The 23,548-nt window shown below is 36.2% G+C and overlaps 1 protein-coding gene and 1 long non-coding RNA gene across 5 annotated transcripts; one reads left to right on the forward strand and one right to left on the reverse strand.

Annotated features, from left to right (window-relative positions):
- Positions 1-1,433: 1,433 nt before the first annotated feature.
- Positions 1,434-23,548, reverse strand: LOC125665488 (uncharacterized). Of its 4 annotated transcripts, XM_048898138.2 has the most exons (4): positions 23,382-23,548; positions 12,188-12,309; positions 10,731-10,989; positions 1,434-2,114 (listed from the first exon to the last, which is right to left on the reverse strand). In XM_048898138.2, exons 1-3 carry the CDS (start codon positions 23,502-23,504, stop codon positions 10,773-10,775), a joined length of 462 nt encoding a protein of 153 aa, XP_048754095.2. In that variant the 5' UTR covers positions 23,505-23,548; the 3' UTR covers positions 1,434-2,114; positions 10,731-10,772. The 4 variants fall into 4 exon arrangements, with proteins under 4 accessions (XP_048754095.2, XP_056008213.1, XP_048754094.2 ...); XM_056152238.1 differs by lacking the exons at positions 10,731-10,989; positions 12,188-12,309; positions 23,382-23,548 and adding an exon at positions 8,615-8,793; XM_048898137.2 differs by lacking the exons at positions 10,731-10,989; positions 12,188-12,309; positions 23,382-23,548 and adding an exon at positions 5,510-5,694.
- On the forward strand, positions 7,081-8,314 carry LOC130051037 (uncharacterized). Its single transcript, XR_008799441.1, has 2 exons — positions 7,081-7,207; positions 7,907-8,314. It is a non-coding gene; the product is annotated as an uncharacterized LOC130051037 (long non-coding RNA).

The raw sequence follows: 23,548 nt of genomic DNA on the forward strand, positions 1-23,548 counted from the left end.
CTGACCTGGAACCCGCAGGGCAAGAGAAAGAGGGGACGTCCAAGAAACACCTGGAGGCGTGACTCCGAGGCAGAACTAAAATCGCAGGGCATGACCTAGCACGACGCAGCCCAGAATCGTGTTCGTTGGAGGACTGTCGTCGATGGCCTATGTTCCTCACGAAACGACAGGCCTAAGTAAGTAAGAGGGGGATAGCCCAAGTTCACTATCATATATGCACTTGGGGACCGGAATCCAAAGGACTTCACAAGGTTTGATTCTTTGATTCGGTAAGAATAAGGACGACCTCAGGTCAAGGTGTGTGTGTGTGTGTGTGTGTGTGTATGCCCGGTATCTCACTCCCTATAAACCCACTTATTTATTAATCAGATCTTCTGAATAATATATAGAATTATGCATGTTCTGCAATATCGTGTAAAAACGAATTATCTTAAGCTCTGTAAGGCTGTGGAAAACGAGTTATCTTCCGTAATATCGCTTTAAAAGATTTACCCTGTGCACAACCGTGTAAAAAACACGATACATAATACATTGAAACAATTGTGGAGGAAGCCACACCATCCCTAAATTTATAGGTTTTGAAAGTTTCAGATATTTCTCATAAACTTGTGTATAGAACATGCATTTTATTACAGTCGTCTATTTTGCAAAAAGAGAGGAACACTAATAGGTAGTGAGGAAAAGGTGATTTTGAAATTTTTGAGAGTGAATTTGTGAGAGTGTGAATTTTTGTGTGTAAATTTGTGAAAGTGTAAATTTGTGAACGTGTAAATTTGTGAAAGGACACATTTGCGAGAGTGTAAATTTGTGAAAGTGCAAAGTTGTGAGAGTGTAAATTTGCGCGAGTGTAAATTTGTGAGAGTGTAAAGTTGTGAGAGTGTGAATTTGTGTGTGTGAATTTGTAAAAGGACAAATTTGCGAGAGTGTAAATTTGTGAAAGTACAAAGTTGTGAGAGTGTAAATTTGCACGAGTGTAAATTTGTGAGAGTGTAAATTTGTGAGAGTGTAAAGTTGTGAGAATGTGAATTTGCGCGAGTGTAAATTTGTGAGAGTGTAAAATTGTGAGAGTGTGAATTTGTGTGTGTGAATTTGTGAAAGGACAAATTTGCGAGAGTGTAAATTTGTGAAAGTGCAAAGTTGTGAGGGTGTAAATTTGCGCGAGTGTAAATTTGTGAAAGTGTAAATTTGTGAGAGTGTAAATTTGCGCGAGTGTAAAGTTGTGAGAGTGTAAAGTTGTGAGAGTGTGAATTTGTGTGTGAATTTGTGAAAGGGCAAATTTGTGAGTGTAAATTTGTGAAAGTGCAAAGTTGTGAGAGTGTAAATTTGTGAGAGTGTAAATTTGTGAGAAAGTAAAGTTGTGAGTAAAGTCATTGTTACATGTACACTACATCTGTACATGTACCTGGAAACCCAATGATTTAAGCAATTCCGCATGACAAAAAAAGATTTTATATACATTCCATAATAATGCACATAAAACACAAGCGTAATAAATGTTGATCCCCTATATTGTATTTCATATAATGAAAATAAAGGCTATGTGCAGTGTTGTTACTTGTCCTCAATACTCAACTCCATCAGCGGGTATCCCGCGGGAAGTCTCTTTTCCCACAGCGACGCGCCCTTTGTTAGTGTCACCGACTTCGTATTCACGATCCAGGACCAATCACTGAGCGTTTTAAACTGGGACATCTTCAGCTCACCGGTTGAAGCCTGAACTAGAATTGTAATACACAATTCCTCCGAATTATTCAATGCTCCCCATCCATAAGCACTCAAGTAATGCAAGGGGTTGCACAGAGCCTTGTCATACATATCACGTGCAAAACCGGAAGTTAGGTGTAGACCAACGTTCTTGAAAAAATCTAATACGACCGATGAAACTCTTTCCTTTCGGTCCATTCTTATTTTTCCTTTTGCCCAAAAGTTAAACAGGTCTGCAACAGACTTCCCTCTGACGTCTGCTTTCGCTAAACTGGACAGTCCAAAGTCTTCTGCAAAGTACTTTACGAGCGGGAAGTCCTTGGAAGGTGTCAGAACAATCCAGGCGTCTCCACCGGAATCGTTGGCAACGAACAGCTGGGCAGAGCTTGCACCATTTCCCATTATGAAATCTGTAAATGATGATGACAAATTAGTTCACATTCATGATTTCCATGCCTGTTCTGAAGGAAACTAAATAAGATTATTATTACAAAACACACTAGTGACACATACTGCATTAAACCATAAACTACGCTTATCTAAATAGATACCGGCATATTTAGTTTTTGTATGAAAATATTCACAAACAAGTTAAGGACCAACCGGTCGCGGTAGCTCAGCGAGATCGTTCGCTTCGTGACCGGGGGTGGGGTGGGGGTCGAGCCCTGTTCATGCCATGCGTGACACGTAAACAAAGGTAGTGATTGTTCCATAGCTAAACGCTCAGAATATCAAAGCGAGAGTCGCAGGTCTATCAAATATGGCGTAAAGAGACGAAATAAAGAAACAATACAATTTAAGGAGGAATAACACCATATAAACCTGATATGGGATGGGGGAAAGAAGGATATAAACGATAATATTTTGAAATTGAACAAATCCAGATTTACCTTATTTAATTAATATATGCAGTATTAGTTGAAAGTAATCTGGAGAAAAAAATCCCTACCAGACTCGAAAGCACGAACTACAGATCGAGACAGGCTACTGCAAAACAAATTGATGTTACAGGGGTTTCAACAGTCTCGTTTAAAGGGCATTTCGCATATCTTATGATCGTTATAATGATCTAGTTAGCCAATACAACCTGTCATTGGGTCAAATGCTGTCTGACGTGTTTCATACCGATTGTTAGGCCGTTTTTGGCACACTGATTTTGACTACGGATTACTCCGTTTACCTGATCAAGATATAGGGCCCACGGCGGGTGTGATCGGTCGACTGGGGATGTTTACTCCTCCTAGGCACCTGATCCCACCTCTGGTATATCTAGGGACCTGTGTTTTCCCAACTCTCTATTTCATATTCCTTATAGGAGTTATGAAATTTATCATTGTTAGTTATCTTCACCTTTCATCAGCAGTCGATAAGTTAACCTACTGAGCTACCTTGCTAGGCAATTAAATCTATAAGGGATATACATGGATTGTTGATATCGTTTAAATATCGAAAGGAAGTCAGCCATCATGACGAAGTGTTATTCTCCCTTGTCCCATAATTCGTGCTGCTGCATACATGTAAGTTACATAAAAATAGAATAATACACCAAGGTCGTAAAATATGTTTAATTTTTTCTGAAATTTTGATTCGTCAGAACGTGCATCCTTGAAATAGGTTAGGGCTATAGCGATATTCACCTGTCTGCATACAGAAAAGTTATAAATGTCTTGATAAGGAAATTAAATTAATTTAATAAAACCCAGAAATGACAGGATAATGTATAATGCCAGTGCAATTTGAACAATCTGAAGTCCACCGACTGTAACAGATGCATTTATTTTACTTTGTCATAAGAATGTTACGGACCTAGTTTCTTACACCTATTATTTTTAACTCAAGCACACAAAATTTATGTTATGGCATAGAAAGCTTTCAAGTCAAAACAATGGTTATCCATACGTACATTCGTGTGAATCTGGGAATATTAAAATCCCCTGTTTACGATATACACAAGGGTACTATACTGGGAAATCCCCCATCTCCTGGTCACGAAGCCAAACTCTGACTTAATCTCAGAAAACGTCTCTAGTGCATTACAAACACAGACGAGCATAGAAAACCTTTTCTAAGAGGAAGAGGGTCCATGCTAACTTTCTATCGCAGAATTGAAAATCCATATTGTTTTACTAGACATGAACAACATTCATCAGATTGGGCCTAATCCATAGGGGTTCTTTAAACTGAGAGTTCACTTTCTGATACAATAGACTGGGATTAAAAGTGAACATGTCTGGTTAATGGCCCGGGGGTAAGGTCCTGTTTTATGGCCCCGGAGTCAGGTCCTGTTTTATTGCCCCGGAGTCAGGTCCTGTTTTATTGCCCCGGAGTCAGGTCCTGTTTTATGGCGACGGAGTCAGGTTCTATTCAATGGCCCCGAAGTCAGGTCCTGTTCAATGGCCCCAAGGTCAGGTCCTGTTCAATGGCCCCGAGGTCAGGTCCTGTTCAATGGCCCTGTAGCCAGGTCCTGTTATATGGCCCCGGAGTCAGGTCCTGGCCTATGACGACAGAGTCAGGTCTTGTTGACAAACCATACTAGATTAGTAAGGGCCGGTTTACATGATAATACGAGTTGCATCAAATTGTCATTGTATGCTCCTCACTTATCTTCACGTTAAAACAGGTTTAGATTCCACTCAACTGTTATGTAAAAAAAACCAACAAAAAAAAAACCAACCCCAACCTTTGAAGTACAGATGATTTGTTTCATTTCTGTCAACATGGAAACACACGAAAAGGAAGATTTTGTCATTTTGATGTGCATTCTCCTTATCGCTTCTACTTGCACCAGAGTAGACGAGGAATGCCATGAAAGATCGATCGTCATTCAGGAGTTTTCTTAGAATGGGTTTGAGATAATAAAGTCGTTAATGAATCCACATTCCAGGTCTATTATTGGCCAGAGAAAGAAAGACTCATACGACTTGTTTTGCAGAATTTCGAACACGTTGAATACACGACTCCGGTTTAAAATCCGTGTGTGTAATAGCGCCGTGCACATGGTATACAGTAACTTTATCTATACAAGAAAATTTTAGTGTAAAATTTATCCAGTGGTTGAACGTTGTTGGGATGTTGAAAAAAAAATAATGTAAAAATACATCTGACACCTGGGGAAAAATTGATCAGAAAAGCTCATCTGACCTTAAATATTGAAAATTGAACATTGATTTGCTTCTTCGAAATTTAAAGTTAGACTCAGACTGGGGGCCTCCAAAGGTTCTGTTAGAGAATGTGTACAAATATATATATACATGTATATGGGGACTATTCCACATATTCTGCTCTGTTAACTATGAAATTTAATAGCATGGTGCTAATGCTTACTCTGGAACAAAATGGAAGCTGGAGATTCATTTAAATAAAACTGCGTATTCGAATAGTAGTACATCGCTATATATTATAAGATGTGTTTGTGAAACAATGATGCCCCTCGTATGACAGCAGAGTAATTCTGGTGACATATAAGTTACCAAGTAATGCTGGTACCAAAAGAAAGGTCTTGTCATAAGGAATACACATATAAAACACGAAATCCCTAGCATTAAGGGTTTAATGGGTATGACCAAGGTAAAAGCATTTGCAGTCAAACAAACAGATGGACAGACCAAAAAAAATTATGTCCCTGAATCTCAGATTACAGGGGCATGGATTTGAGGAAATTGGTCTATTTCTACAAAACAAGAAGACCTGTCAAACTGATTGTAAACTGAACTAATAGTAAATGTACTAGGTCGATATAAATTATATACCTACACCTGACACTGATGTGTGCAATACAGGACATATTGAACTGGCAATAACTTACGGTTTATGACAAAATATCCAAATTTCTCAAATTAAAAACTGAAATTAATACACACACCAATTCCACGTATGAATTAAAACATTTGTACATTGATTATGAATATCGATTTGAGCAACTAATATAAGTCACGTATCATCCAAAGCATTTCAAATCCCCGTGTCAGCGATATGCAAACATGATAGGGTCGTTTAAATGCTTTTCACATTAATAAAATATAGCTCCGTAACTTATAACTGACTTTTTATACGGGTGTTGGAGTATGTCCTGTGATAACAATACTTGATTTTAAAATTGATATTCATGACCGGTGTTTTTGTGTTCCTGCTGGGCCTCATCCAAAATTTATTGACAATCTGGGGATGTTTTGATAAATATTTGGAAATGTTCTTTGGCCCCGCTTTTTAGTTGTATGGTCCGAATTTCGACAATTTTTTCATGAGATTGCACGTTGATTGATTGTATATTGTTTAACGTCTCTCTCTCTCTCTCTCTCTCTCTCTCTCTCTCTCTCTCGAATATTTCACTCATATGGAGACATCACCATTGCCGTTGAAGGGCTGCAAAATTTAGGCCTATGTTCGGCGTTTACGGCCTTTGAGCAGGGAGGGATCTTTATCGTGCCACATCTGCTGTGACACGGTACCTCGGTTTTTACGATCTCATCCGAAAGATCGCCCCATTCAGTCGCCTCTTACGACAAGCAAAGGGTACTGAGGACCTCGGGGCATCGGATCATACAGCTGTGCCATCCGCTTGAGGTTGAAATTTTGGATTTTTTAAAAATAGTTTTATAAATTGCAAGAACCCAGGGGCTCCCCCGGCCTGGACCCCATCAAGGGCCTACGTGTATTATATTGGCGTACATATCAAACGTTGACTAGGTTTGTCCTCCATTTTACCACAGGGAAAATTTTGTTAAATAGAACTTGTCATTCTCTACCGAGAGTTCCGTGTATGTGAAGCTTGCGTAACGCGCCCTCTGGTGAGAGAATGAGAACTTGTATCTTGCCGGTTATGGAAAAGGACGAGCGCGTGATCCGATTGGGAGAATTACTACTGTGACGTCATAAAATTACATACGTCAGTAATATTCAAGATAGAAAGTTCGCTTTTTCTATAAACTTTCCTAAATTCTAAATAACAATGAAGATGGCGGAGAATTCTGTGTGGGTTCAATTTAGGACTCACTATGTTACCAACAGCGAATATCTTGTTTTGGGTATCACTGGTTCCCTCCCAGAGTTAGGGCAGTGGGATGTAGCACGGGCCGTTGTAGCAGGTCAATTACCATATTGGTATGACATCATAATTACCAGTAAGCCAAGGTACAGTTTATAATGGCCTTTTCATAAATTTACTATTTTCCGAACTTTTGAAACAACTGTATTAAATTTAATTAGTTTATTTGGAACAACTTCACTGATATCATATATACGATTTGTAGACTGTGGACAAAAGTATTCGCACGGGCGATGGCGGCCATTTTGTTTATCGAAAACGCTTGACGGTAAACAAACATGTTTTTGGAGTGTCTGAACTGGACAAATAACGATGACCGTGTTCCGGTGAGAGGAAAAGGAAAATATGTGAGTTCCGGTGAGAGGAAAAGAAAAATATGTGAGCTGCAGGGGCACAGTTGTCGATGTTACGCCGCGTGGAATTACGACGTGATGTAGAAAACCATCAACAATGTTCCAGGTATACATTAAATACAAGTTATAGGTAGATGTATTATCCTGTTGTTGTTGTATAATCTAATTCTTATTGTATTCTATTTTGTGACCAGTGGTCAAATAAAAACTAGGATCAGTAATTTATTTTGTATAATCTGGTTTAGCAAAGGGGGCACTTCCTCCCATACGACAACTAGCACTCAGAACTACTGGAAAAACTTACCAACACTTTTACTTGACAGACAGATTTTATTGTCGTCAAACAAGACGTATCTAATCCACTTGTACGCAAATCAGTGGTAAAAATTCAACACATGCGGGTGTGACCGGTCGACAGAGGATGCTTACTCCTCCTAGGCACCTGATCGCACCTCTGGTATATCCAGGGGTTTGTATTTGACCTACTGTATCATCCCTATGTTCGTATATACACATACAGTGGGATGATCCAGACTATCATAACATTAGGCATAAACAGTGGCGGATTTAGAGGGAGTGTCGAGCTCGGTAGTTGCAACTCTGTTTTTCAACAATTTGTTTTTTGCCAGTTTGGGATCTTCACCCCCACATCCACTATTTTATTTCGGTGCGAAAAAGATACAAACCTGGATTGCACCCCCCCCCCTTTAAAAAATGTTCAGGATTCGCCACTGACAGATTTATATATGTATCCATTTTGTACTTAGTTTTGGCTTTCCTTAAGTATTGAACATCTCTATTTCAGTTGATGAATGGACATGGATGGATGGTGATGCTCAGGATGATAAACAATCTCCTGAGAGTGAATATGTCCCCCCCCCCCCCCCCCCAGGCGTATAAATGTAGGCTACTTTGCTAGTGTCGTGGTATCATCCTATTAGGGTATCCGACACAAAGTGGTGGCCCTTTATCAATCAATAAGGGGGGTTTTCAGAAGAGGGTGAATGGATGAGGACAGTTATGAACATTTATCTGCTACAGTTAGATCATTTCTGCATGAATGCATTGGAATGCTTTATCTTTTATTTTGCCTAATGTAATTTTAGAAGTTCTAATGATTTGTGCAACAGTTGTAAACTTTTCAAGTCAATCTAGTTCATCAGTAAACTAACAAACTGTATTTCTATATCGTATTATATTTTCATTATCAAAACACTGCAATTTTTGTGTTTTATTCCACACATAAACTTGACTCGGCCCTTTTTCATAGAAATCTGGGACTAATTAGCACTAGAAAGACAAGAGTTCTTCGCGTTATAGGAAACCAGTCAAAACCGGTTAAACATTTGCCGATTTACAAAGAGTCAGCAGTGTCACCTAGGGAGTCAGTAACATGCCTCTTCCGGTGTAACGGCTCAATATCGGAAAAAGTAAGAGCTCGTTCTCGGTATTTCCTGTCCGATACTTCCCCCTGAGTGATGGACATAATACCCCCCTACCTGTCATCACTAACCGGATTGGTGTTCTTTGCATCACTTTGCTTGGGAATAACCAGGGGCGGATCCAGGATTTGCGGTTAGGTTGGGGGGACCTTATGAGGTAGGGGGTCTGGGGGCCACCTTGAGGCTCCCAGTGGGTCCAGGGCAAAGCACTGGTGGGGGCCCAGGTGGTGAAGCTCCTGGATTTTACAATCCTACACACAATGACCTTATAATGTAATTTACACTCGATTAACTTAAAGTGTAACTTACACATGATTGACTTACAGTGTAACTTACACACAATTAACTTACAGCGTAACTTACACATGATTAACTTAAAGCATAACTTACACACGATTAACCTACAGCATAACTCACACACGATTAATTTTCAGCTTGTTTGGACATATGTACAGCATAACTTACACACGATTAACTTAAAGCATAACTTACACAAGATTAACTTACAGCTTGTTTGGACATATGTAAAGCATAACTTACACACGATTAACTTACAGCAAAACTTACACATGATTAACTTACAGTGTAACTTACACACGATTAACCTACAGCATAACTTAGACATGATTAACCTACTGTAACAGCATAACTTCCACACAATTAACTTACAGCATAACTTCCACACGATTAACTTTAATACAGCATAACTTACACATGATTAACTTACAGTGTAACTTACACACGATTAACCTACAGCATAACTCACACACGATTAACTTACAGTGTAACTTACACACGATTAACTTACACATGATTAACTTACAGTGTAACTTACACACGATTAACCTACAGCATAACTCACACACGATTAACTTACAGTGTAACTTATACATGATTAACTTACAGTGTAACTTACACACGATTAACTTACACATGATTAACTTACAGTATAACTTACACATGATTAACTTACAGTATAACTTACACACGATTAACTTACACATGATTGACTTACAGTGTAACTTACACATGATTAACTTACAGTAAAACTTACACACGATTAACTTACACATGATTGACTTACAGTGTAACTTACACACAATTAACTTACACATGATTAACTTACAGTAAAACTTACACATGATTAACTTACAGTGTAACTTACACACAATTAACTTACACATGATTAACTTACAGTAAAACTTACACATGATTGACTTACAGTGTAACTTACACACAATTAACTTACACATGATTAACTTACAGTAAAACTTACACATGATTAACTTACAGTGTAACTTACACATGATTAACCTAAAGCATAACTTAGGCATGATTAACCTACTGTAACAGCATAACTTCCACACGATTAACTTAAAGCATAACTTACACATGATTGACTTACAGTGTAACTTACACATGATTAACTTACAGTAAAACTTACACATGATTAACTTACAGTGTAACTTACACATGATTAACTTACACACGATTAACTTACAGTGTAACTTACACACGATTAACTTACAGTGTAACTTACACACGATTGACACTTATTTCCCAGCGTTGCCATATGTTCTAAATTCCAGTGGAATTTGATATTTTCTTTCTCCTTTAATAATCTTTTAAACTATTTAGCATCATGAAATACAATGCCTTAAAACCATAAAAACAACTTGCGTAATATGGCCAGGTGTTTGTATATATCATGGTTATGAAGTCATAATACACTTAAAAATAAACACAAATATATATATATATATATACACTATACCTCAAGGCAAGAAAACTAATAAAAAGCTTGTAAGTTCGATTAATCTAGGAAAACATTTAGAAATATACTGGTATAGGTAAAACATTTAAATGATTTCTTTCTGTGAAGAAGATTGGTATATTTCGGCAATTTTGGCATATACTGTCCCTGTAATAACATGATTACATGTTAATACAGTCAATACACACAGTGTGTAAGTTATGCTTCAAGTTAATTAATGTATTGACTGTAATATTGTCAGTCAAATTAATTTTTGGACTTGCAGCATACAAGTAAATGCATAATGTTGATAAAACCCAATAAATCTTTAGTACCAGGCGTATCAGGTTTAAACAAAATTCACTGCATAACATACCTGTTCACCTATTATCTAATCGTTCACACCACTGTACATTAATCAGCTGCTGATTTACCTGTGTTTCACCTGTTCTGATGGGGGGTCACTTTTACAGGAGTCACTTCCGTGTCACTAGCTCAAGTCGGGTCTTGAACTCTTGGACTCGTTTCTCCACCTCTGCTTCCAACTCCCCATATCCCCGCTCATCAGAAAGCTCAAGACAGGTATGCTCAAATGCTTGAACCTCTTGTAAAAGGTCCTCCAATTTGCCTTGTGTATCATCTGTTACCATGTTTTCTGCCTTACTGGTTAGATGGTTCAAAGAAAGATAAGCACTACAAAAGAATGGCGTGTTGATATTGTACATGCAATGTAAGGAACTTGTATTCATATGAAATAAGTAAAAATGGATAAAAAAAAACTCTATCTTTTTTCTCAATACACTATTCGTGGTACCCTGGTGGTAAGGCCAAAATAGAATGTGTGTTTCCCATTTCCCGACCCAACCTACCTTTTTTGTGGTCGACCCTAAATATTTTCTTGACGATATATATCAAACAAAATAAATCCTGCATTTTCAAACTGGTATTTTTTTCTGTTTGCAATTGAGTTTCTCTGATTTGCATTTTAACTACAATTGATCTTCAAAATGTGTGAAAAGTATTTGTAATGTATAATAAAGATCTGTATTGAAAGCGTATCAAAACCTAAGATTTCAAATGAAATGTTTTAATCAAATAATATGTCTTACCCATCTATCTTATCTAATTTTTGGGGAGAGTGAATTAGGAAACACATATATTTTATTTTGGCCTAAGGGTGCTCGTTTCGCTTTCGACTATGGTTCCTCCCGCCGCGTCAAACCTAACGCGGTTAACATTGCCATAAGTACTAGTGATTGATTGATAATTTGATTGTATATTGTTTAATGTCCCTCTCGAGAATGTTTTACTCACACAAAATTTAGACCTATGCTCGGCGCTTATGGCCATTGAGCAGGGAGGGATCTTTATCGTGCCACACCTGCTGTGACACAAGACCTCGGTTTTTGCGGTCTCATCCGAAGGACAGCCCCATTTAGTCGCCTCTTACGACAAGCAAGGGGTACTGATGACCTATTCTAATCCGGGTTCCCACATAGAAATGGTTTTTGTAGACATGTGTATAACATTGTATGTTAAACAAGAGTGTAATTCACTACCAGATCCCTGCCCTGTATGTTGTAAAGAAGTACAAATATGACCTATACAAGCAAAGGAACTTGTGTTTATTTTCATCAGTGCTTGGAATAAATTTTCAAATGTTGGTGGGAATTTGTCTACAATCAGCCTGGTAAATTATAAAGAAGATGAAAATGTTTGTATAGAGATATTTAAGAAATGAATCATCACTCTTTTCCCTATAATATATAAATCTACCTGCTCCATTTTCCACAGTAAACACGTTCTAAAAATCAGGCATATCGAATGAAGTCCATGAATCTAGGGTTTGTTACTTTGGCAGAGTTTTGCATGATCTATAAAGGCTCCTTACCAGATCTGGCCTCTGACACTGGACACACTTTGCAGTAGGATGATGCCTTGAGAGAAAGCTTGATTAAAGCTCGTCTGTATCTCTCCCTCCTGACCCACGGAAAGACCAGTCCGAAAACCATCCTGTATGATAAAAAAAAATCTCAAATATCAACAGGATATGTACCTATTAAAGATTAAAATGTGACAGTCTGTAAATTACAAACTTCTGTCCATTAAGTAATGTTTAAATTTCATCTTTGCTTTGTATATGCAAAGGTGGATTAGGTTTGTACATGCATTAGGGATTTGATATGCACTTGCATTGATAATTTGGTATCACAGAGTTTGTCCATACATGTAATGATTCAGTGTGTACATGTAATGATTGACTGATTGTATAATGTTTATCATTCTGCTTGAGAATTTTTCACTCGTGGAAACTTCTCCATTGCTGGTATTAAAGGGCTGCAAAATTTAGGCCTATGCTCGGTGCTTATGGCCTTTGAGCAGGGAGGGATTTTTGTCGTGCCACAACTGCGCTGACACAGGACCTTGGTTTTTGCGGTCTCATCCGAAGGACTGCCCCATTTAGTCCCCTTTTACGACAGGCTAAGGGGTACTGAGGACCTAAAATATATTCTAACGCAGGTCTCCAAGGGATTGTACATGTAATAATTTAGTGTGTACATGTAATGATTTAGTGTGTACGAGTAATGATTTAGTGTTTACGTGTAATGATTTACTGCGTAGATGTATTAAAGATTTAGTGTGTATGTACATGTATGTGTATGTCACGATTTAGTGTGCATATGTAATGATTTAGTGTGTACATGTAATGGTTTAGTGTGTACATGTAATGATTTAGTGTGTATATGTAATGATTTAGTGTGTACATGTAATGATTTAGTGTGTACATGTAATGGTATAGTGTGTACATGTAATGATTTAGTGTGTACATGTAATGATTTAGTGTGTACATGTAATGGTTTAGTGTGTACATGTAATGATTTAGTGCGTACATGTAATGGTTCAGTGTGTACAATAATGGAGATTTGGTAGGTACATGTAATGGGGATTTGCTGTGTACATGTGTGATTAGATTTCAAGGTGTGTGGACGTGTTTTTGGGGGCTCCTGATTTTGGGGGATTTTATAAGTGTAAGGTCAAATTATCTTGCGACATACGTTTTGTGTATGTTAGCTCTTTATAATTGAAGCGATTATAGATACAAATGGGGAAATCTCGTCGTGAGAATCAGGATAAAAAACGCAAAAAAGAAAGTCAAAGTCTTAGCAGTTCGGACAATAGTGACAGTAGTACCTTGGCTGTGAGTAGTGTTCTCAGTGAAGTGAACGATGTGCTCTATGGAAGTTCAACGTTGGCAGCTACACCAATTATCGATACAAACAATCGAGAAAATATTACTTCTACACCGTTACCAACCGCAGCATCGCAGAATCAACAAAATGTCTCTCTGGTGCAATCGCAAACAAATGATACATGTCCACCATGGGCTAAGGAACTTGTCAACGCTTTCCGTACGTTGGAGTTCAAAGTAAACGGTGTGTACAAAAAACTCGAAAAACTTGAAAGTGTTGAAACTAAAGTAGCGAGCATCGGCACAATTATCTCAAATTTTGAATCGGAACTATCCAACATAAAATCCAGTATAAACTCAAGTCTTCAACAAACAAAGGACATGATTACAACGCTCGGTGAAAGGACAGATGGAGTAGAGTACCAATGTAACGAAATGGACGACCGAATAGCACACCTAGAGTCAGAAAATCAAGCACTGAAATGGGAAATCATTGACGTAAAAGTGCGCTCTATGAGGGACAATTTAATCTTCTCAAATATTCCTGAGAGAGTCGACGAAACCCCTAATGTGACTGAGAACATTTTACGAGAATTTCTAGAAAAAGAACTGAAAATGGATACGGCTGATGTGAGCAACATTAAGTTTGACAGAGTACATAGAATGATGGGACGTAACAAACCCCGAGCAATAGTGGCGAAGTTTAACAACTTTAAACAAAGGCAAGACGTCAAATTCAGATCCAGAGAACTGAAAGGTACAAACTTTTATATAAATGAACAATTTCCACCAGAAATCAACGAACAAAGATGACAACTAATTCACATTGCGAAGGAGAAACAACGACAAGGACACAGGACACGTTTAGTGTACAATAAACTGTACATTGATGGCGTTCCATACAAACCACCTACCAACCCACGGATCCAGGAACCGATGAGATAGGAAATTGCGGGGGTCGGACATTCATTGCGTATAGTCGCATGGAATGTAAACAGAAATTTAGAGCAAAAGATATGTGACAGTGACTTTTGCACAGTCATATCTGACTACGATGTAATATTTTTATCAGAATGCTGGATTCAACTTGGAACAGCTCTAAAGTGCGATTGGTTAAACGACGAATTTGAATACAAATGTTTTCCTAGACTGAAGGGTAAAGGCGGTGGCCTTGTGCTGTTATACAGAAAAACACTTCGTAAGTTTGTATCAATTGTTAAATGTGTTGAAGACACACTCATATGGTTAAGAGTAGAACAAAGAGATCATCCCGATATTTATATCTGTTTTGCGTATATACCTCATGATCATAACGTTTACTACACAAAGTATAATTGCGATTTATTTGATTGCATCTTAAATGATATGTCAATTTTTACACAGAACGGCACTGTTGCTGTTGCCGGTGACTTAAACAGTAGAGTTAGTAATTTACCTGATTATATTGTAGAAGACTCTCTTGCTATACCTATTCATGATATGCTGTCAAATGTTTTTGATTATAACACCGATTCGGTCATGCCACATCGAGTATCAGAAGATATGATGGTTAATAGGTTTGGCAGAAAGTTTTTAGAATTATGTAAATCTACTGGTTTAAGACTTTGTAATGGCAGAACACCAGGTGATGAAAATGGTCAGTTAACTTTTTACAATCACTTGGGTACAAGTGTTATAGATTACATTTTAGTAGAAAATGCGTACTTTAACAATGTCACTAAGCTTAACGTCTGTGAGTTTAACGAATGGTCAGATCACGCACCAGTAGAATTTACTTTGAAATGTATGAATGCTAGCTTTTCCAATAATAGTGATGTAATCACGAGTGGTCCAAATACGACACGGAAGTTCAGATGGGACGACGAGCACGTGGAACAAATGGAACGTGACCTCAATGACAAAGTCAGTGATCTGTATAATATTATCGACTTAATACAATCATCTACCCTAACACTGGATCGTGGTATTGAGCAGTTTAATTCTATATTAAATGATGTTTTTCAACCTTGTTCTAGAAATGTAACATATGTTGTAAAAAAAAATTCACCAAATAAGAAAAGTTCTACCAGCAAGGATAAACCTTGGTTTGACGAAAAATGTAAGCACTTGTACAACACTTATCGTCATTTTATGTACATCTTTAATTCTGAGCGTAGCCCGGAAAACAGATGTAATCTGGTTGAAGCTAAAGGTGAATACAAACGTTATGAACGACAGGTCAGACGTAAGTATTTAAGATCAGAGGGGAACCGACTTAGTCTGTTACGTAGGAATAATCCTAGGCAATTTTACAAAGCGTTTAAGAATTCACGGTCTCCACCTACAGAGTTGTCTTTGAATAATTTTTTTGTGCATTTCAAGTTTGTCTGTAACAATGATGGAGATAACAATAATACAGATGTGGACCGAGCTCAAAGTTGCATTTTCGAGGAGCTAGATGTTCCAATATCATGTGATGAAGTTTGTAATGTATTAAAGAAAACGAAAGCTGCTAAATCACCGGGCATTGATAACTTGTTAAATGAATACTTTTGTAAATTTCGAGTTATTTTTACTCCATCATGTCCATTGTTGTCACATCTATTCAATATTATCTTTAATCGTGGCACATTTCCAACATGTTGGTCTGAGGGAATTATTTTCCCATCTTTTAAGAAAGGAAATGCTAACGACACTAATAGCTATAGAGGCATAACTCTGGTGAGTTGTTTGGCAAAAATATTTACTTCTGTTTTAAATGATAGGTTGTTAAAATGGTCTTACGGGAATAATTCTGTGTCAGATGCTCAGTTTGGTTTCAAACCAGGTTTTGGCACTACAGACGCTATATTTGCATTACAAAGTGTCATTAGTAGAACGTTATCACGCAAAAATAAGTTATTTTGCTGTTTTGTTGATTATCAAAAGGCTTTCGATAATGTCAACCGAAACAAGTTATTTTTAAAATTATCACGCTGTGGCATCACTGGTAAATTACTTACAATCATCAAATCACTATATAGTAACTTAAAATCCTGTGTTAGATTTCAATCTGAATTATCGAACTTCTTCTCATGTACAAACGGATTAATGCAAGGTGAGGGGTTGTCCCCCTTTTTGTTCTCTCTCTATGTGAATGATTTTGAGAATGCATTTATTAATAACTTATGTGATGGGATTGACTTTAAAGATATATCACTGTTTTTGCTAATGTACGCTGATGATACTGTACTTTTTTCTGAATCAGCCACAGGATTACAAAACATGTTAAATACTTTATCAGTTTATTGTAACGAATGGGACCTAAAAGTTAACATTCAAAAAACAAAAGTTCTTGTCTTTCGTAACGGAGGGAAAATAAATGCCGCCAGCAAATGGTTTTACAATGGTAGCGAACTAGAAGTTGTTGACAGCTTTAATTATCTTGGTCTTGCTTTAAATTTTAATGGTAAATTTTTAAAGTCTCAGTGTATTATCGCCGAGCAGGGTAGAAAATGTATGTACCATATTCTTCGAATTTGTGATAATCTGTCACTGAATATTGTAACAAAACTTTATTTATTTGATACTTATGTTTCAAGTGTTTTGAATTATGGTAGTGAAATTTGGGGTTTTAACCCAGGTAACGATGTTGAAAAGGTACATGTGGACTTTTGTAAGCGAATTTTACATGTAAAGAAGTGCACTCCAAATTATATGGTTTACGGGGAACTTGGTCGTGTGCCAATGTATAATTTACGTATGATAAAAATTATCAAATATTGGTTGAAAGTTATCAAAACCGACAATTGTATCCTTCAATCTATATATGATGACATGTTGATTTGCAATCACAAGAACTGTAATTGGCGCTGCCAAGTTAAGCATTTATTATTATCGAAAGGATTTAGTGATGTATGGTTTAACCACTATGTTAATAATGAAGTTTTATTTCTAGAATGTCTCAAACAGCGTTTAACTGACAACTTCATGCAGTCACGAGATGAATTTTTTGATAATTCACCCAAATGTATTCTGTATAGACACCTTATTGATAATGTTACCATTCAATTTTACTTGACAAAATCTATTCCGGAAAATCTTATTAATCTTTTAGCAAAATTTAGATTGTCTGCTCACCAGCTTAGAATTGAACAAGGTAGATATAATGGCACAGCAAGACAAGATCGATTGTGTGAATTTTGTAATTTGAACGAAGTTGAGGACGAATATCATTTTATTTTAATATGTCCTTTGTACAAAAACCTCAGATCTGCATATATGAAAAAATATTATTGGTCGCATGCTTCTATGTTTAAACTGGTACAATTGATGTCAATTCATAATAGAAAACAAATCTGTAATCTGGGTAAATTTTTAAAATGTGCTTTACTATTACGATCTAGCCAAACTATCGTCTAATGTATATGCTGGTTTTTGTTGGTTTCTTTTTTATGTAAACTTGTCTTATAACTCTCTTCATGTATGTCCATCCTCTAATATTCACTCCACTTTTCATACTGTATACATCTTATTTGTTTATATTTTGTAATTGAATATGTATTATGCTGATGAGCCGTAAGGCTTAAAGCCAATAAACAATACAATACATGTAATGGAGATTTGTTAAAAAAATTGTAGCGATCGAACAATGCATTACTGAGATAATGATGATAGGGAAAAAAGAAGAATAAATAGAATTTCAATACAAATGAAAGACTTATTGATAAGAAACAATTAAAATCACTATAAGATCTTCCCTTGGGAACATTATCATAAACTGTCATCTGAAGAAATAAAGTAAACAGCAACTCTAAAACTCAGTTTGATAACAGAATCATACAATAAGACATGCAGGTATTACATTGGGCCGTCATTAAAAATATTTTTGTGTGATATACTCCGACCCACATTTTTCAAGGTGGGTCGGTAGATAGGTTTTTTTTTTTTTGGAACGTCATGAAATTTTCTGATATTTTCTTTCATTAAAATAAGGAGAATTTCCTATTTTTCAAGGGAACCCAACAACAAAACAAAAAAATCTAAATTTTTTTTTTTACATTGCTGAAAAAAATGATCGGGTAGGAGCAAATTTGACGGGTCGGTTGGAGTACACCAAACAAATCAAGTTTTGTTTTTGGCCTTGGCAGTTGATAATGTAAGTGATATCTACAATGTCAACCACTTGTATACATTGTTAGGTGCATTCACAACTGTTAAATGTAATAGGGATTACATTTGCGGTGCACCCGACATGCACATGTAGGTAATGAAATCCGAATATATTAGCTGGCAGGGATTATATTAGTCAGTGTTACAAGGCATGTATAAGTCATGTAAAAGTATTTAGGTACACAGGTGAATAATAAAGTAATTGGTAAAGAGAAATATTTCTCTATTTGATGTTTAAAATGATAAAATGTGTCAGAATTAAAAATTGTGGAATTTCAGTATTGCTTGTGGAAATAAAATGCACAAGTAATGGCGATTGGAAAAATGATTTTGATCTCTAATTGTTGGGAAGAGACCGAACCATGAACCAATAGGCAAATACTGCTGAAAGATGGTGCAATGCGACAATGATGTGCTACACCAATCGGCAAAATTAGTAAAATGTGCAAACGCATGACTTCTACTTCATTATGTAAATGCTTTGGTGATATTGAGACTCTGTTTATCAGTAACCTTTCTCAAGGGTAGAAGGGATCCGAAGCATGATTTAAAATGTGCTAAATTACAAAACATGCAGCCAAAAAAACCCCCCAAAAAACCCCAAACTTTAATCGCCAAAATCTTCCTACCGGTCACAAGGGCTGATGGTTCGACACGTCCCCATTACATATACAAAGAATGTCTCTCTTTTTATTAAGTTTTCTTATTGAACGCGATGTCCAGGCCCCAGGATCATGAAACATCTTAAGCTTAAGTCAAAATCTGAATATTGTGATGAAATGATTGAGAAGTCGATCATTCCAAAATAAAATTGCTATTCAATATTGTTTCATTGAATTTCTGGTGTATGCAAATTAAGAGTTTCATTTCAAAAGTAATGAATGTTTTACATGTGATTGAAATTTTGACTTAAGTCTGAGTTTGTTACATGATCCTGGGGCCAGATCAAAGAATTTTTGGCCCACCATTAAGTCTTTTATTACAAACAGGAGTAACACAGTCAAACAAGACGTTATTTATCCGAAGTTGATGCTACGGTTTGTGATCAAAGCAGAGTTAGTGAAATTGTCAATGAATTCTTGGTCAATGTAGCCAAAAACATACTAGGAATAAGCAGCATAAAAGGAGATGAATCTCACCAAAGTGTCCAGACATTTCAAGATGAAAATAATAAAGAACTTTTTAATTTTGAACCTGTGGTGAAAGCATTAATATAATAGGCATATGGAAAGCCACAGGTATAGATGGAGTTTCATAAAAGATTGTACACAAAGAAATTCTTAAACCTTTAGCATCTATTCAGAGTTGGCGAAAGACATTATGTCCTGTAGATTAGGGATAATTTAAAAAATTCACCAGACAAGTTAAAAATTTATCAGACAAAATATATAAAAAACCCCGAGATTGTTTCAACTTCTTTCATTATCAAGCCTTGAATGTGACAGTTCAAAACATTAACTTGTGTTTAACAGCTCTCTATGTTTTGACCACACAGGATTAAACTTTCTTCTCAATTTTGTTGAAGTTTGATTTTCATCCTTGTTTGTTCATAGGTTCTTGTTGATATAATCATATATCTCTGACACCCCCCCCCCCCCCCCCAAATTTACAAAAGAATATTTAAACACAAATATAACCATTTTCATTTAATTACTCATTTTACTGTGCATATGCAATACGTAAAATTTGCCATTTTTAGCACATGATGTAACTTCAAAATAGGCAACAAGGTTGGAAACTTCAAAAATGAAAGTAGATCCCCCCCCCCCCCCCCCCCCCCCCCCCCCCCCCCGGAAAACTCGATACAGTACTAATAATGAAAGACAAGTATTATGTGATTTAATTGTTTACTCGCTCAACCTTCAATACTACAGTTATTTCCTTAAACTTCGCAACATAAAGCTGGCCAACATTTACGTGATCTATTGCATAAAATTTTCATAAAACTGACAAAAATCGGAACTATCGCCTCGGAAGTGAATAGTTTTAATTATTCTTAAAATATATTTTTTTAAAACTATAAGAGAGAGGGGATATGCGATCATGTTGACAAGCACCTGTGTTTAGACTTTCAACTTTCTGTTTTTCGTCTGAACCACGACTGTTCAACCATTTGATAGGTCACATAATCAGAAGTTGAATGACATGCGTAATATTGAAAGTACATGCACGGAGTGCAGGGCTTACGATTTCTGGGAAAGTAAGTTCATGGTATACAATCAGACTAAGTTTATGTTTGCGTAAAAGTCAATAAACAACGCAGATATGATCTTTTTTTTTGTCTGCTGATATCTACCAGACAGTTTGTCAGATGAGGTTCTTTGTCTGCTGATATCTACCAGACAGTTTGTCAGATGAGGTTCTAAGTTTTACCAGACAAACTGAAAATTTACCAGAGATATCCGGTAGTTCGGTGTCTTGTAATTTTTTTCTTTTAAACGGTAGCTTTCCAGTTAGAATGAAAGTGGCACAAGTAGTACCATTGCAGGTACATGCAATTTAATCGTCCTGTTAGTATGCCACCTGTACTGTCAAAAGTTTTTGAAAAAGCAATATACATTGTCAATTACTTGAAGTTTTTAACCATCATTTTAATGACTTTTTATCAGCTTTTAGATAGAGATACGGGTGTCAAATAGCATTGATGAAAGTGATAGTTGATTGCAAGAAAATGTTAGATGAAAATAAGTATGCAGCTGCAATATTGATGGATTTGTCAAAAGCATTTGACTGCATGTGTACCTCATGATCTTGTTTTATTGAAACTTTCATATGGATTAGCTGACAATGTTGTAAATCTTATAAAGAGCTCTCTCAGCAATAGACACCAATGTGTTAAGGTGAATGATCTGTGTAGTGGATTTTTAAGTTTGTACAAAGGTGTATCCCAGAGGTCCATCCTTGGGCCGATAATTTTTAACATCTGTTTCAATATCTTTTATTTTGCAAAATTCAGCCAGATGATTGTGTGAAATTACGATTGATTGATTGATGTTTTCCGCCATACTCAACAATTTTTCAGTTATCAGGTGGCGCCCGGTTTTTATTGGTGGAAGAGAGAACCCAGATACAATGTACCTGGGAAGAGACCACCGACCTTCCGAAAGTAAACTGGGAAACTTTCTCACTTAATGGTGAGAGGCCGTGTGATTTTGAGCGTGATGCTCTAACCACTCGTTCACGGAGGCCCTGTGAAATTACGAAGTGTTACAACAGATTATCATCTTAAATCTGAGCAACATATATCCAATAGTTGTAAGAAAGCATCTCATTAACTAAATGTCCCTCATTTACATAGACTATTTCACAGAAATATCACAGGCAAGAACAACTAGTTATGGTCTGAATTCTTTTCGTTTTAGTGCAGGCAAGCTATAGAACTTCCTTCCTGATTTTTTTAGACAAACTTCTTCTTAAATTTAATCAATTTTTAAAAATCACAAATCAACAGTTGGGAAGGGGGCTCAGGACTGCAAATGTAGTGCATGTTCTTAGTTAAAAATTATAATATATTGTAGTTTGTACAATTTCTTTATTATTACTTTCTTCTTGGTGCTTGATTTTTTACTTATTTATAGCATTCAAATACATATATTACTATTTTTTCTTAATGCTTTTAAGGTCATAATATTGCTTTTGATTACCATGCTCAATTACTCTACACATGATCCATGTAGCTTTTATGTTTAAATTTGCAGGTAAAGTAATATTTATTTGGCATCGTCTTAGCATTTCTTAGTCCTTTCTGTTTTCTGATTATATTTTGTTGGCATGAACTTCTTATCCTTACATATATTATATCTCCTTTAGTTTGTGTTGTATGAATATTTGTCTTAGTAAAATGATGTTTACATGAACTTTATGTAGTTTTAGTGCCTGTAAAATATGTTATACGTCTCTTATAACATAATGATATCTATGTCTCTTATATTATCATAATGTCTATGAATAGTCGGTAATAGCTCTTTACAGCTAATGTTGTACTTTATTTTTTTACCATGTCTGACTTTAAATAAAGATTATTTGATTTGATTTGTCGTATACAGTGTATGATTTTGACTCATATGATCACAGTTTGGAATCATGTCTTTGTAGGCGAGAACACTGATAATGCTGTGACCAGTAAAACTGATTCAGACTTGCCAGAGTTAACCAATGACAAAGAAAAAAAAATTTTTGTTCATTTTGGATAAAATTGTGCCCTTGGTCTGTTTTATAATTTATGAACTGTGGAAATTGCATTGTACATATTGTGTGGAATTAATTAAAAAATCACAGTATATCTGTGCAGTCTCAGAAAACAGATTTGTCACCGTTAATGAAAACAAAACAATCCCACATCAAAGTCAGAGTCTGACAGATTTATCACTTGTGATTTCCAACAACTCGAATTTGAATTTGGGATTCCGTTATCAGAATGATTTGCCTCAATCTAATTAAAATTAGGTCTTATGATCCACTCATCTACATGTACTATTGCTAGATGAGCGGATCATAGGATCTAATTTTAATTAGATTGGTTTTGCCTCGAGTTTTTTTCTTTCTTTTCTTAATTTATATATATATATATATATATATATATACCAAATTTTGCAAGACATACAAATTAAACAATAACCTATCTAAAGTTAATTCTAAAATAGCCCGATGTGTACTCTCTACGACCCTAAGATATGTCTTGTGTGCATAATGGGGACCATACTGGTCATCTGTTGTGTCCTTGAAGGCTTCCCATGCTGTTGTGCCCTGCTTTAAAGCTGCATACCTTTTGTATATTTGCCTTTAGTTTTTCTAACTCCTTCGAACCTATTGCAACATCTGGTACATCTTCAAATATATCTTCAATGTCCGATGATAATATGTCGAACTTTGATTCCGACGAAGCCATAATTGCATAACTGATCTACTTTCACTTTCACGAAACCTTGAATC

The sequence above is a fragment of the Ostrea edulis genome, chromosome 10, assembly GCF_947568905.1.
Source record: "Ostrea edulis chromosome 10, xbOstEdul1.1, whole genome shotgun sequence".
Taxonomy (NCBI): Eukaryota; Metazoa; Mollusca; class Bivalvia; order Ostreida; family Ostreidae; genus Ostrea; species Ostrea edulis.

Excerpts from the sequence above, each read along its gene's own strand:
- LOC125665488 (XM_056152238.1), bottom strand. The coding sequence starts at position 2,106 with ATGGGAAATGGTGCAAGCTCTGCCCAGCTGTTCGTTGCCAACGATTCC.